The 15,437-nt window shown below is 44.3% G+C and overlaps 1 protein-coding gene across 2 annotated transcripts in view; it reads left to right on the plus strand.

Moving 5' to 3' along the window:
• Nucleotides 1–15,437, plus strand: part of MCTP2 (multiple C2 and transmembrane domain containing 2) — a 113,087-nt gene that overhangs the window by 62,873 nt on the left and 34,777 nt on the right. For both annotated transcript variants that reach the window (XM_078380911.1, XM_078380910.1), the window contains 2 exons: nt 915–989; nt 2,132–2,251. In XM_078380911.1, the coding sequence (XP_078237037.1) occupies nt 915–989; nt 2,132–2,251 (195 nt within the window). The remainder of the gene's footprint in view (nt 1–914; nt 990–2,131; nt 2,252–15,437) is intronic.

Here is a 15,437-nt window from a genome sequence, read left to right on the forward strand (position 1 = left end):
ATGTTCTTCTCTAATATCGACACCTCTTTATTTTTGGAGAGCATCCTCATCCTTAACACACATATGACAGTCAAGTACCATCTCATTTCCTTTTCTTGGGAACAAGAAGTTCAAATATGATTGAATTTGTTCAGAACAGAAGAATAGAAATTTTGTGATGGTTTGTTGCTGAATAATTTACCAGGATCCAGATTTTTTTTCCCCATTTTAGGGGAGGGAACATATATGAGGTCTTGTTGAATTTCACCTCTAATCAATCAAAAATAAGTCGGCAGTTTCTTCTTCACTACAGCTGACCGTATCCTATCTAAATATTTCCCAAGAAGGAGACCCTGAACATTTTTTCCCCATACTCTAGCAGTATTTTATTTATTTAAAATATTTTACCCCACCTTTCTCCTTAAAATAGAACCCAATCAGCTTATATCAGTTAAAAGACGATATTTAAAACTAAAAAACAGTAAGTAAACAAATATTGAAAAGGATCAAAGAAATCGAACACTAAAAGATAGTAAATAAAAGCAGCACCAAAAACACATGCAATACAGAAAGTTAAAACAATCCATTGATAAACCTTGTTCAGGGAGCCCGGTCACTACAGGAAAGCTTGCCCAAAGAGAAAGGTTTTTGCCTGATTGTGAAAGGACAGTGAAGATGGGGCCAGTCTGGTTTCCTGTGGGAGGGAGTTCCAAAGGCCATCTCTGTATCCCCACCAAATGTACCTGTAAAGGTGGCGGGACCAAGAGAAAGGCTTCTGATGATGATCTTAATGCCCAAGCAGGTTCAGAAAGGGAGATGCGGTCCTTGAGTGAGCTTGGACCCAACTGCTTTTTTATTTTGGCCAACATCAAGTGAAGACAGAGCTTTTGATCCTAAACACATACACAAGGTGATTCTTTTGTACTTACTCTCAGGTGAAAGCAAGTATCAGAACTTTTTCTCCACGCCAGAGGCGGTTCCTGGAAGACAACCGCAAGTTTTCGAAGAAGGTACGTGAGCCTCTTGGCTGCAGTTCCTTGCAAGTTTCTGCTGGCTGAGAATGGTAGTTTGTGAAGGCAGCACATGAAAGCTGAGTTCTCAAACAACTGGCTTGCTTCGGGTTGCGTTGGATGGGCAAGCCATGCTTGTAAGAGAGTAATTGGCCTAAGGTGACTCAGGGAGTTTTATGGAGATGTGGGATTTGAACCCAGACCTCCCAAGTCCAAAGTTTCTGCTATAACCATTGTACCTACTGGCTGTGTCATTCTTGCAGGAGGGAATGGGTATAGTGTGAATGATCATGGTCTTCATCTCCAAGACTTAATGGTCTTCTGTAGTTCCTTCATTGCTGCCCTTCTGAGTCTCAGTCTATACAAGTGGTTCTTAACCTTTGTTACTCGGATGTTTTTGAACTGCAACTCCCAGAAACCCCAGCCAGCACAGTTGGTGGTGAAGGCTTCTGGGAGTTGCAGTCCAAAACTCCTGAGTAACCCAAGGTTAAGAACCAGTGGTCTATACCATGCCATGCATCACTATACCATGCAGCAAATGAAAACATGCACATGTCCCCACCGTACAATGGGAGCCTTCTGAATCCATCTGGATGTACATTCAGCTGCTGTACAGATGGTCAGCTTTCTTTCCACAACACGGAGGTACCCCAAACTGGACAACATGAGGGTTTTTTAAATAGACTTGCTTCCCTACAATGGAATTGGAGAGGAAGGAAGTTCAAACTCATTGTGAGCAGAGTCTTAACTGCAGTATTGCAGTTTAACCGCTGTTCCATAAGACCCTTAAAACAGAGGACTGTGTTCCCATGCATTGTAAAATGCCAGTGCATGTTCTGAAAACAGGCGCTGCAGCTCAAAGAGTAGAGGTGGGGCATATGTAGTTCTCCAGATGTTGTTAGAGTGTAGCACCAAACATCTCCCACCGTTGGCTTTGCTGGCTAGAGTGATAGGAATTCCCATCCGTCAACATCTGGAAAACCAAGTCCCCTCCTCCCCATAAAGACAGTAAGCCCCAACTGCACTTGCCTTGTTCCTATAACATACTGAAAATACAAACCTCTTTTGGGAAGAAAAAAAACCCGATGACCCAACTCCTTTATTTTTTCATCTGTTCTTCCTTCCTGCTCGATGGCCATCAGATCTTATCGAGGAACGTAGATCGTGTGAAAAGAATCACCATGACCCTATGGAATACAATACAATTTCTCCGAAGCTGCTTTCTCTGGGAGTCTCCTGTGAGAAGTGTGGTTGCATTTGTGGTGAGTAGGGCTACTGACATGTGGAGTGAATTCCCCCCTGTAAATATCCTTTATGGTACCTGGTAGTTGAGTCATGGCCACTTGGACGTCTTTCTTATTAGGTTGAAACGTTTCCTTACTCATCCAAGGAGCTGCTGCTTCGGTCTGAGGAGAGTTGGTAGGAGACCCCCCTGATACACCCTGCCAACTCTTCTCCAACTGAGGAAGAAGCTACTCAGATGAGTAGCGAAATACTTCAGCCTAATAAGAAAGAAGTCCAGTTGCTATGACTCAACTTCCAGATAACCTCCCTCACCTGGGTGACTGAGAATCTTCACAGAAACCTTTATAGCACTGGTTCTTAACCTTGGGTTACTCAGGAGTTTTGGACTGCAACTCCCAGAAGCCTTCACCACCAGCTGTCCTGACTGGGGTTTCTGGGAGTTGCAGTTCAAAAGCATCCAAGTAACAAAGGTTAAGAACCACTGCTTTATAGTAAGGTAACAGGTGAAACAGCCCCTTATCACTAGTGGTTGCTTGTTGGAAACGTTTGAATATTATGCAGACCTACACAAGGCTATAAACCAGCAGCACTCTATCTTACAATTTTTCCCCCTGAGGGGAAAGCTATATTTTGCCCCCTTTCAGCCCCAATCCATGTGGCATCTGACTTAATCCTAAGCTATCATTCGTTGTGGCTGATACAATTAGAAGCCTTCTTAAGCATCCTTCAGTCTCGAGAGACTATGGTAACGTGCTTTGTATGGAGGACTTGGAACAGCGTCTAGTGTGGCTGAGAAGGCCAATTCGAGAGTGACAATCCCTTCCGCACTGAAGACAAACACAATCTGTCCCCTGTCCAGCTCCCTGATTTTGCTGGTTTGGGGACTGCCTCTTTGCCTCGGCCTGCTGGACAAGGGTCTCTTCAAATTGGGAGAGGCCGTGATGCACCGCCTTCCTCCAGGCTGAACGCTCAGATGTCAGGGTTTCCCATCTGTTGAGGTCCATTCCAAAGGCCTTCAGATCCTGCTTGCAGATGACTTTGTATCGCAGCTGTGGTTTCTCTCTGGGGTGATTTCCCTGCACTAATTCTCCATACAGGAGATCTTTTTGGAATCCAACCATCAGCCATTCTCACAATTAGAAACCAATGAAGCATTAAATCATCATCAAAAAGAAGAACACAACACTGAGCAGCTATAAACAATAAAATGCCAAAAACCAATAGGTCTTTAAGTATGGGACGCATTTCCTGTCCTACAGTCTTACGGTTTTTTTTTTTACCCAATCCTACCTGAGGGGTGTGGACACTCACACTGAAACAACCTGGGGTACTCTGTGTGCTCAGCCAAACCGGATGCAGATGCAAATGAAATCATGAATCAAGCTGATGCCATTGGAATCCCACCCTCAGTGTGGTTCTTCCTGTAGGGGGTGGCTGTTGGACTTTGGCCAGAGAGCGGTGAGCAATTCAGTGGAGTCATATTCTGCAACATGTAGCTTGTCATTTGAGAGGCACATGGGAAGCACCAGTTCTTGTACATCTTTTATCCCCTGAATTTCACTATGGAATAAGAGTGCAGAAAGATGAAAAACCGTACAGGAAGCAAAGCCATACAGGAGTTTAGGAGTGGTGCTCTATTAAGCTCCTGCTGAATACCCACTCTGCATATCCAGGTCCTGAAAGTTAAGCCTGCCTCCATGGAGCTAATTGCTACCAGTGGGTAACAGCGTATTTAAAAAAACATCTTTAGGGTTAATTTTAAATGTGGATGACTGTTGGGAAGAATTATGCATGGTTGCACATTTCTGCTTATGATTTTTTCCCCTGGAATAATTACCCCTTCTATTGACAGTTTGCTGAGTATTAATGGTAATTATGTCATTTAATGGAATTACAGTTTTCTTAATGCAATTACTGTAATCGGAGGGAAATTAAAAGGAATGCGTCTAACTGTCTTTTTTGCTATCTTCTCTCTTTGGGAAAGGGATCATGTGTGTGAAGTGAAAGGTGAGCGAAAGCCTCTTGATGAGTTATATCTTTCTCAAGGGAAAGAATAATGAAGGCGTGAAGAATGTACAGTGGTGCCTTGCTTGACGATGTTAATTCGTTCCAGCGAAATCACTGTAGAGCAAAAACATTGTCAAATGAAACTAAAAAGCCCATTGAAATGCATTGAAAACCCCTCAATGCATTCCAATGGGCTGAAAACTCACCGTCCAGTGAAGATCCTCCATAGGGGTGCCTGTAAAGCGAAAAATGGCTCCTAAACACAGTGGGGAGCCATTTTGTACACCCGGCAGCCATTCTGAAAACCTGACGATCAGCTGTTTAGATCATTGTAAAGCGGAAATCGGTTCCCGAAGCAGGGAACCGATCATCACAAAGCGGGAAAAACCCATTCAAACCACTGTTTTGCAATTGCAAAAGCGATTGCAAAAACGTTACCGTCAAGCAGATTCGTCGTTAAACGGGGTAATTATAAAGCGGGGCACGACTGTAATGTGTCAGCAGACATAGGCAGTTGCAAGACAGGTCAAAGCTGAGTGGTCACAAGGCCAACCCTTCCTTCCTTCCCTGACACACCTTTCTCTCTTTCTTTCTTTCTGGTCTGCCTCTGAATCCCTCACACTCCTTCTCTCTCTTTCTTTCCAAAATCCCCTTCTCTCTCTTTCTCTCCCCCACCACACAACCCGTAGAAGGACAGATCATTCTTACCTTTAGTAGGTCTCAGTTGACGCACGCCGTTTGCAAGTGGGATGAAGGCTATAAATGGCCTCTCCTTGGCTTAAGTGGTGCTTACCCGGCTCAGTGATATTAAAGAGTCAATAAAACTAACATGGATTGGCCACTTTCTCAAAATACCCAAAATAAAATCCACGAGCCACACCGTTCCAGAGCATGCCCAAAGAAAACTAGTTTTCATTACTTTACATCTAGGAAATCCTGGCGAGGTTCCCCATGTACTGGAACCAACTTGATGGCAGATAACTATTGGTTATAACCCTGCCTCCGAATGTCTCTTGCTTGGGAGCCAAAACAGACAAGGAGCGTTGCTCTGTGGCCTCTCAGAGACATCCGGATGCTCTTGCTATAAACAGGATATGGGACTAGGTGAGCCCGGATAACCCCGTAGGGTGCTTCATGTCCATCCAAAGGGCCTCTCTTTTCCAAACCCCACCGTTCATTGTATTCCATGCATGCAGAATAGAGAAGTGGAAATCTTGGATCATCTCCCAAGTCTCCACCACCACAAACACACGGACCAGCAAGATGCCCTGGCTTTCTGTCAAATGAAATTCCTTTGGTCTCATCTTCTTCCCATTGTTGTTTCTCCTTTTTTTTTCCTGCCAACATTTTGTGTCGTTCAGCTCTCTTTCCAAAGAGTTTGATACTCGTTCTGAAAAAAAAATATGGACATGAAATCTCCGGGAAACCCCATGAGATGTAATGGGAGACATCTTGAGTGGGCTAGGGGACAAAACAATCTTCTACAGAGGAATGTAACTGCAAGGAAGGACAAAAGAGCATTTTTAAGCCATGGCCAGGGTTTCTCACGAAGAGCACGTGCTGATGTGACGTGACCTTGCCAATGGAAGGGTGAGCTATAAATGTAACAAATAAGTGATGAATGGGTAAAAGAAATATCCCAACCTGCTGTTCCCAATACTGGCTTTAATAGCAATGCTCTTTTGATGTGGTTTGCCTTCTGCCACTTCATGATTTGTGGGAGTATGATGCTGATGATTAAGGAAGTCTCCCTTAATCATCGTTAGGCATGGGGACAAATATAAAAACGAATCAGGATATTCAACAAATATCCCCGATTTGTCCAATATTCGTTGCTTCATATTCTTGGAGCCCAGAGACCCCGATGAATACGAAGCAACAAATGCAGCCCTTTTATTTTCGTCCCTTCGTTCCCTATCTGTTTATGCCCCCGCGGAGCAGCTGTTCCTTGGGGGCATAAGAAGGCAGGGATTTTCCCATCCAGTGGCTTGCTAAAGCCTGCCAGAAGGGAAACCCACCCCTGGGTTGGAGAGGATGGCTTGGATTGGGCTTTCCTCCTCTTTCTATGCTCGACAGCGGCATAGGGAGAGGGGGGGAAAGGGATCAAAGTGATCCCCTGACTCCGCTGGCTTTCCATTTCTCTTCCCAATCTGAAACTAGTTCAAGTGTCTAGCATTCCACCCATGTATAGCTCGGTTTCTTTTATGATGTAATTAGGGAAGGGAAAGAGGGACGTGGTGGCGCTGTGGGTTAAACTGCAGAAGCCTCTGTGCTGCAAGGTCAGAAGACCAGCCGTCCTAAGATCAAATCCATGCCATGGAGTGAGCTCCCATTGCTTGTCCCAGCTCCTGCCAACCTAGCAGTTTGAAAGCATGTAAAAATGCGAGTAGATAAATAGGTACCATCTTGGTGGGAAGGTCACGGCGCTCTGCGTCTCGTCATGCTGGCCACGTGACCACAGAAATGTATCTACGGACAAACACTGGCTCTATGGCTTGGAGACGGGGATGAGCACCGCCCCCTAGAGTTGGACACGACTGGACTAAAAATGTCCAGGGGAACCTTTACCTTTAGGGGAGGGAAACTTTGCAATGCCTCAGTGCCCGCTGGGGCCAATCTCTACCTCAATGACAAATACCTCATTGCCTACTGGGGGGCAAAATCTCTTCACTGCCAAATGAGATGCTGCTGAAGACAAACTCAGTGCCTCAGGCCTCTGTGTGCCTGCCAGAGACAAACCAAGCTACTTCAGTGCTAAAGATCTCTCATTCTTCCGGGGCCAAATCAAACTCCCTCAATGCCATCTGCTTTCTGTGTAAGCTATCCTGAGGGGGGGGGACCAAATTTGTGGGTGAATGACTCAGATGTCCAATATCCGATCTTCACCAAACTTGGCAAGCGTGTTGGGGAAAGACATAGGAAGTGACTCTGTGATTTAGGGTTCTCTAAGTACCTGGGGGAAACTTTCCTAGGGGTGTCCTCCTTGTGACTATCCAACTCGGGGGTCCAAAACCGAATATTCACCAAACCTTCTGGGCTTGTAGGAAACCATCTGAGTCAGCTTCGCTGCAAATTTGGTGTCTCTAGGTACTTGGGGGCCAGTTTTATAGCATTTTATAGCAAAAACAAATTGACAAATCAGTTTGCCGCAGAAGATTCGTAAATTCATATTCCTTGATTCATTAACCTTGATGAATCACGAATCACAATGATTCACCATTTTTAATTCGTTCCCATCCCTAATCATCATAAAAAGCTGAATCCAGAAGACAGGAACATAATTCCAATGGTCTTGTATCACTGTGCCATTTTTGAGAGCTGTGTCCTTCAATTGCTTTCCCGGATGACTTGTGTGTGTGTGTACATGCGCACACATGCGTGCTTGTGTTCCCATTTCCTTCCAAACCTGTCATTTTTTTTGAATGAGTCTTTCTGCCTGCTCTCCTGTTTTGGATGTCCGTCAACTAGGTGTCTCTTCTCCGCGGTATGCCTGGGCTTGGCAAACGATGGGATCTTTTTAGTGCCTTGTGAGGTGGGCGTGACAGCAGTTGTCGCCTGTAATTATATCCACCGCAGGTGACACTTACTAAGGAATTGCAGTGATAATTGTGGCTGCCTGATCTGATGTCTTCTGGAGACAAAAACCCCTTTTGTGGTCCAGCAACCCACCTCCATGGCTCATGGCTGTGCCTTCACTCTTCCGCACCTCTTGAATCACATATTGCTTTGATGAATGATCCTTGATGGCCTTTTATTTCCTGTACCTCTTGGCTTGAGACTGGCAAAATGCCTGTCAGTTTAGGATGATCAGGGAGCTTGTATATTACAATGACTTATTGTGAACACAAAGGTTATATTTGTGATTATGCACATGTAGATAGCTGCTTGTTGGACTTCTGATGTCTAGGTTTTCCCTTCCACACAAAAAATGTGGCTAATGATGATGCTTTGTTTTCCATTCCCTTATTTCAGTGCCAGTGACTGGTATATATAATCATGAATTGATTTAAGAAAAAAGATAAGCAAAGGGGGAAAAGTTTCAGGTTCTGGAGACTTCTGTGAGAAGCCCCTTTGGCAAAATCAAAGGTAGAAGTTGGGCTTTTGGCTGCCAGTCTCAATAGAGTTATCTAGCCCTCGTTAGGTAAAGGTAAAGGTTCTTCACATTTAGTCCAGTTGCGTCCGACTCTAGGGCACAGTGCTCATTCCTGTCTCCAAACCAGAGAGCCAGCATTTGTCCGAAGACCATTTCCATGGTCACGTGGCCAGCGCAACTAGACACGGAACACTGTTACCTTCCCACCGAGGTGGTACCTATTTATCTACTTGCATTTGCATGCTTTCAAACTGCTAGGTTGGCAGGAGCTGGGACAAGTCGTGTGGATTCGATCCTATGATGCTGGTCTTCTGACCTTGCAGCACAGAAGCTTCTGTGGTTTAACCCTCAGTGCCACCACGTCCCCCTCCTTAGGTGGGAGAACCTAAATGGGTGCATTGGGGTAGACGCCTGTCCCTCTACTGTTAACTCCCTGCAGATGTCTTATTTCTCTGTGTTTTTGTGAGTTTTATAAAAATTCCACAGGTTGGCTGTCACCATAATACAGGTTAAAAACAATAATCTCAATCGCAAGCCAATTCTAATCTACGGCAACCCTTTCTAGAGTTTTCCAGGTAGAAAGTACTCAGGAGTGATACTTTGCTTCTTCCTGGGGGGCCCTGGAGCTTTCTCCAGTCCGCATAGGCTGGGTCTACTCCAGAGAGGCCCAGTGGGGGAATCGAACTCTAAACCTTTGGCTCCATAGGCAGATACCTAAACCACTGAGCTACCCAGCCAGCTCAAGGCAACAAATGCAGTAACAATGGGAAGGTCTGAAGTTGCTGAGGGACAATAATATAAAACCCTAAGTGGCCAGGAGGAGGAATATTTTTATAAGGATAGATAAGGCTGTGTTTCTCAGTCAGGGTTGGAGCGCCAGGGTTTTTCTTGAGAACGAACCTTTCCAAAAGCTATAAGCAAAGTCAGCTGGTGAGTGCGAACAAAACTGGAGCCAAAACACAGCCACTTGGAAATGGGGTGGGGTTGGTGAAATGCCAAAGTTTATAATAAAAAATAAACACATTCTTTTAAAACTGCATGCACAAGAAGCAACCTCTGTACTCTGTGACCAATTTTGGCCAGTGCCTTGACTTATAGACTAAAATTCCACATTCTGATTTGTAGAAGAAGGGGAATTTCACAAGACCAGAGCTGGACAGGTAGACTGTGGCCCGTTTATGTTCACATCACAGAGATAGTGGAATAGTTCTGTGTAACTGATCAGGTTCTCTCTCAGAGTAGAAGGTCTTGAGTAGGTCTCTGTTGTCCCAGCCTAAAGTCAACTTCATTTGATATTGCCACTGTTGTAAACCACCTGAAGTGACCATCAGACTGATGGGTGATATAGAAATGGAAGGAAAGAAGGAAGTTAACACTCGAGGACCTTACAAAACCTTTTATTTTTGGTATCATGGGCTATGTGAAAGGTGGCTACCAACATGTGAATTTAAGCATATCAAATGCAAAGTATGGGTTGTTCTCATTTCGTCGTCATCTTAGAACTACAGAGCTGGAAGGGACCCTATGAATCATCAAGTCCAACCCTGATCAAGAAGGCACTCTGGGGAATTACGCTCCCAACCTCTGACTTTGCAGCCAGAGATTGAAACCACTTATCTATTCAGCAGTTTAGAATTTGAGCCTGGAAAAAAAAATTACAGTATTTCATCTCATGCGCAAGATCTTGAAATTCCTCCCTACTTTGTGCCATTTCAGTGTGGAAGAACTTGCAACGGAAGACTATTAGATTTATAGTATTAGCCAGAATTTCTGTGTATTTTTCCAGAAAAGAGAAATTCCTGTAGGTGGCGATAACCAATCAAAAATGGGCAGAAGTACCATGTTTTAAATTGTTCTTTCCCTCTTTCTTCCTTTCTTTTTCTTCCTGCTTGAAGGTTTGCAGGCTCTTCCTCCTTCCACATGCTGCAGTTGTGCATGAGTGTGCATGTGTTACATGCTCATGTGTGTCTTGTTAAGTCTCTCTTTTTTGCTAATCTGTTTCTTCAGCTCCAATTTCCAGAACAACTTGTAGCAGGGAAAAATCAGTGACTGAAGTGGACAGATGTTTAGGCGTCAGACTATTTTGGATGCACTTATGAGCTCTTTTAGATGGGAGAACTGCTTAGGATTGCTAAGTAAAAACTATTAGTGGAAGTGCTCCCTAACTTTTTGCTTTGGGGATCGTTGTCATCGTTTAGTCATGTCCGACTCTTCGTGACCCCATGGACCAGAGCACGCCAGGCCCTCCTATCTTCCACTGCCTCCCGGAGTTGGGTCAAAGTCATGTTGGTCACTTCGGTGACACTGTCCAACCATCTCATCCTCTGTCGTCCCCTTCTCCTCTTGCCGTCACACTTTCCTAACATCAAGGTATTTTCCAGGGAGTCTTCTCTTCTTGTGAGATGGCCAAAGTATTGGAGCCTCAGATTCAGGATCTGTCCTTCCAGTGAGCACTCAGGGTTGATTTCCTTTAGAATTGATAGGTTTGTTCTCCTTGCAATCCAGGGGACTCTCAAGAGTCTCCTTCAGCACCACAATTCAAAGGCATCAATTCTTCGGCGGTCTGCTTTCTTTATGGCCCAGCTCTTGCTTCCATACGTCACTACAGGAAAAACCATAGCTTTGACTATTCGGACTTTTGTTGGTAAAATGATGTCTCTGCTTTTTAAGATGCTGTCAAGGTTTGTCATTGCTTTCCTCCCCAGAAGCAGGCGTCTTTTAATTTCGGGGCTGCTGTCTCCATCTGCAGTGATCATGGAACCTAAGAAAGTAAAGTCTGTCACTGCCTCCATATCTTCCCCTTCTATTTGCCAGGAGGTGATGGGACCAGTGGCCATGATCTTAGTTTTTTTGATGTTGAGTTTCAGGCCGTTTTTTGCACTCTCCTCTTTCACCCTCATTACAAGGTTCTTTAATTCCTCCTCACTTTCTGCCTTCGGTGGGAAGGTAACAGCGTTCTGTGTCTAAGTCGCACTGGCCATGTGACCACGGAAGATTGTCTTCGGACAAAACGCTGGCTCTATGGCTTGGAAATGGGGATGAGCACCGCCCCCTAGAGTCGAACACGACTGGACAAAAAAATTGTCAAGGGGAACCTTTACCTTTACCTTTTCTGCCATCAGAGTGGTATCATCTGCATATCGGAGGTTGTTGATATTTCTTCCGGCAATCTTAATTCCAGCTTGGGATTCCTCCAGTCCAGCCTTCCGCATGATGTATTCTGCATATAAGTTAAATAAGCTGGGGGACAATATACAGCCTTGTCGTACTCCTTTCCCAATTTTGAACCAATCAGTTGTTCCATGTCCAGTTCTAACTGTTGCTTCCTGTCCCACGTATAGGTTTCTCAGGAGGTAGATAAGGCGGTCAGGCACTCCCATTTCTTTAAGGACTTGCCATAGTTTGCTGTGGTCCACACAGTTGAAGGCTTTTGAGTAATCAGTGAAGCAGAAGTAGATGTTTTTCTGGAACTCTCTGGCTTTTTCCATAATCCAGCGCATGTTAGCAATTTGGTCTCTAGTTCCTCTGCCCCTTCGGAATCCAGCTTGTACTTCTGGGAGTTCTCGGTCCACATACTGCTGAAGCCTACCTTGGAGGATTTTGAACATAACCTTGCTAGCGTGTGAAATGAGTGCAATTGTACGGTAGTTGGAGCATTATTTGGCACTGCCTTTCTTTGAGATTGGGATGTAGACTGATATTTTCCAATCCTCTGGCCACTGTTGAGTTTTCCAAACTTGCTGGCATATTGAATGTAGCACCGCAACAGCATCATCTTTTAAGATTTTAAATAGTTCAACTGGAATGTCATCATCTCCACTGGCCTTGTTGTTAGCCAGGCTTTCTAAGGCCCACTTGACTTCACTCTCCAGGATGTCTGGCTCAAGGTCAGCAACTACATTGTCTTGGTTGTCCGGGATATCCAAATCTTTCTGATATAATTCCTCTGTGTATTTTTGCCACCTCTTCTTGATGTCTTCTGCTTCTGTTAGGTCCCTCCCATTTTTGTCCTTTATCATGTTCATAGCATGCTTTGGGGATAGTGGTCAGGAAAGCCAACAACCTGATTATTCACTTCATTTTTGCCTTCTTCTAGGCTATTTTCTTAGGACTATACATTTTGGGGTGTCTAAACAGGTTCCTGTCTGTACCTTTAGCAGCTGGGCTTTGACTCATATACTTGACAATTTGATTCTAGGTATTCCCCCAGCTCAGCTTGATGGATGGTGAGTTATTGAGAATTGTTCTTAAGATTTGAGCTTACGGGTGTAAGTGTGGGTGTTGATCTCTTGAGGACTCTTGTGTGCATTTCTGATAAGACAGGAAGGGAGCCCTTGCTCAATCCAAACTGCATGGAGATTTGATTCTCTCTTCTGTAGAAAGAGAGAGTGTAACGGTCTTTGCGCCGAGGCAGAATCAAGTTGAAGCCATCCCTGGTGAAAGGCCATGTGAGCATGACACAGTTTTACTTTTAATCAGCTGATGCTTGCAGAAACTAGTCTGTTTGGAAAAGAGGTTTTAAAGGAAGTTCCTTGTCCAAAGAGCCACATTGATTCTAGCCCATATTGTCTGGGATTACACAGAGTTGGACCCGTGGCCACAGATTAAAGTGGGTATCCATCGTTGTCTCCCAACAAGTTGTCCCAGATGCTTTCACAAATGAACAACTGCCTTCTCTCATCCCCTGCCCCTCTCCCTCCCCCCCTCTTTTTCTGTCTTAGATGCATTTTTTGTCTGAAGTATAGTATTTTGCACATAATACTATATTTTTTTTCACAAAGTGCATTTTTGTTCAAAAACTCCCATAAGCTCATCTACTGCGGAGATAACTTTTCCAAAGAGGGATGTGTTTTTTTTGGTGGTGGTTGGGATTTGAAACATCAGGGATGGGTGTGGTGGGACTGGGCTCTTGAGGGCTGGATGGGACGTCCATATGGGCTAAATTTGGCCCACCACCAAGGAATCTCCTGTTCTCAGTTTTTGAAAGTTTGGGTTGGAAACCATACAACAGCCAGTCCTTGGGGTGGGCAAAAATGGTAGGAGGAAATTTCAGGCATGAAAGGTGGCAACGGAGAAGAGGCAAAGTTGTTGAGTTGAGGTGGATCCTTTAGAGATCACTGAGAAATAATGCAGAACTGAAGGGCATGGACAGGAAGGCACTGGGTGAATGGGTGGATCAAGTCTCAAAGGGGCTTTGGAACTGAGGATAAAGAAGTTGGGTGAGGAAGGAGATCAGAAGCCAAGGTTGATAGTTGCAGATATAAATCTCATGGTCGGAGCAACGAGAGAAGTAAATTATTTGATAACTGCTACATGGGTGGGTGTTATATGCCATCGGATCACATCTGGTTTACTGTGTGGTGACCCTAATAGAGTTTTAAAGGTATACCAGTTGCTTAAGGAGGGTTTTTGCCATTTCCGCCCCCAGTGAGCGGGGATTTGAACCCAGGTCTCCTCAGCCCTACCTCATCGCTCTATTCACTACTGCTACATGGAGATAAGCAACACTGAAGTGTAACCATGAGGAGTGGACAGGAGTTCATCAGAGTAGGAACATGTATTTTGGTTGTGAGGGAAGAGAGGAAGGACTGTTCTCTGCCCTAAGCCATGGGATGTTTGGGGGAGAAAGAAACAGAGGCTCCTTGAATTTCCCCTAACAAGGCTATCACTCCCCACCCACCCCAAAGAATGCAAAGGGTTCGTTTGGTTTACTTTAGCCTTCTGATTCCATGGATCTCCTTGTTCTTTCACGGATGTGTTGCTGGACATAATCTATCACATCCCAGATGTGTCACTTGAGAAAATTGCTTTAGGAAATTTGAACTCTGAAACACACGGCTTGTTGTCCAACAGGGCTGTGGTGCTAATTGTGGGGTAGGAGAGAGGAAAGACCAGCGAGGCATTTTACCCACAAGAGTGTGGTGTCCCACGAAGTTTACTAAGAAGTGTTAGCAGTATCTCCCCACATTTGATCCACAGTTTCTTAGAAATAACCCAGGTGCTGGCTGGTTCAGTAGAACTGTGCCTTCTTCAACAGAGATTAGCACACACATTTTGTTTGGGCAACAAGTGGCAAAGTTGGTTATGCTATGCTGGGAGTTGTCCAAAAATAACGGTCCCTGTTTCTGTGACTGATGGTCATTCATTGACACCTATGGTAGTTGAATGTGCAGGAAACCGGAATAAGAAATCCTAAGAGTCAGGCTGGTTAAAAATCCTTTGCAGCGTATTTACAATGTGTCTGAGATCTGCTCTTTCGGCTGGAGACACGTGAGATTTAATGCACTCAGTCAAGATTACAATCCCTCATCTAATTGCGCAAACACTTCCTTAAAGGGTTTAACAAATCAAGAGAAGTGATGTCCATTTCCTTTCATTGCATTCTTCTACCTCTCTGGAAGGCAAATAAACCTTCCTTCCTTCCCTTCCCTTCCTAATTTTCAGAGCCAGCAAAGGAGCTTACGATTTGGGAATGGTGAAATGCATGCCCGTTAGCTCACTAAAATTAAACAGCAATCTCAAATAGCAATTTATTATTTATTTCCATCTTCATCTGATTTTTATTTTCTCCCCCAGTAGGGACACACGGAGGCATAGAAAAATAAATAAATAAAAATCAACTCTTAATTTAAGCAGATTAAGACTTAAAACTAGAATTTATACATACTGAAAACATTACATATTTTGAAAGATATTAATTAAAGAATTCTATATTTTTTTTTTACTTATCTCAATTGCCTTCTGGTAAAAGTCTCTTTCAAGAGAAACGTTTTAATATCATCCTCATTGCCAACTTAGATTTGCAGAGGTGGAAGGGACTCTATGGATCACTGAGAATAGCGTCTGTTGGGGAAGCACAGCAGAGAACCGGAACTCCCAACCCCTGGCTCTGTAGCCATTGACTACCTAAATTATTGAGCTATCCAGCAGTCCATTGATGGTGGAAAAGAAGGAGGGAAAGGGCCAACCCTATCACCCAACGGAGAGAGTTCCATAATCTGGAAGCAGCCATAGACGAAGCCCACTCTCAGGTCCCCATCAAACGTGCTCTTTAAAAAAATCATAACTCATAAACCTTAGCTGAAATTTGGCATAGACTGTCT

Source organism: Pogona vitticeps, chromosome 12 (genome assembly GCF_051106095.1).
Source record: "Pogona vitticeps strain Pit_001003342236 chromosome 12, PviZW2.1, whole genome shotgun sequence".
Classification (NCBI taxonomy): domain Eukaryota; kingdom Metazoa; phylum Chordata; class Lepidosauria; order Squamata; family Agamidae; genus Pogona; species Pogona vitticeps.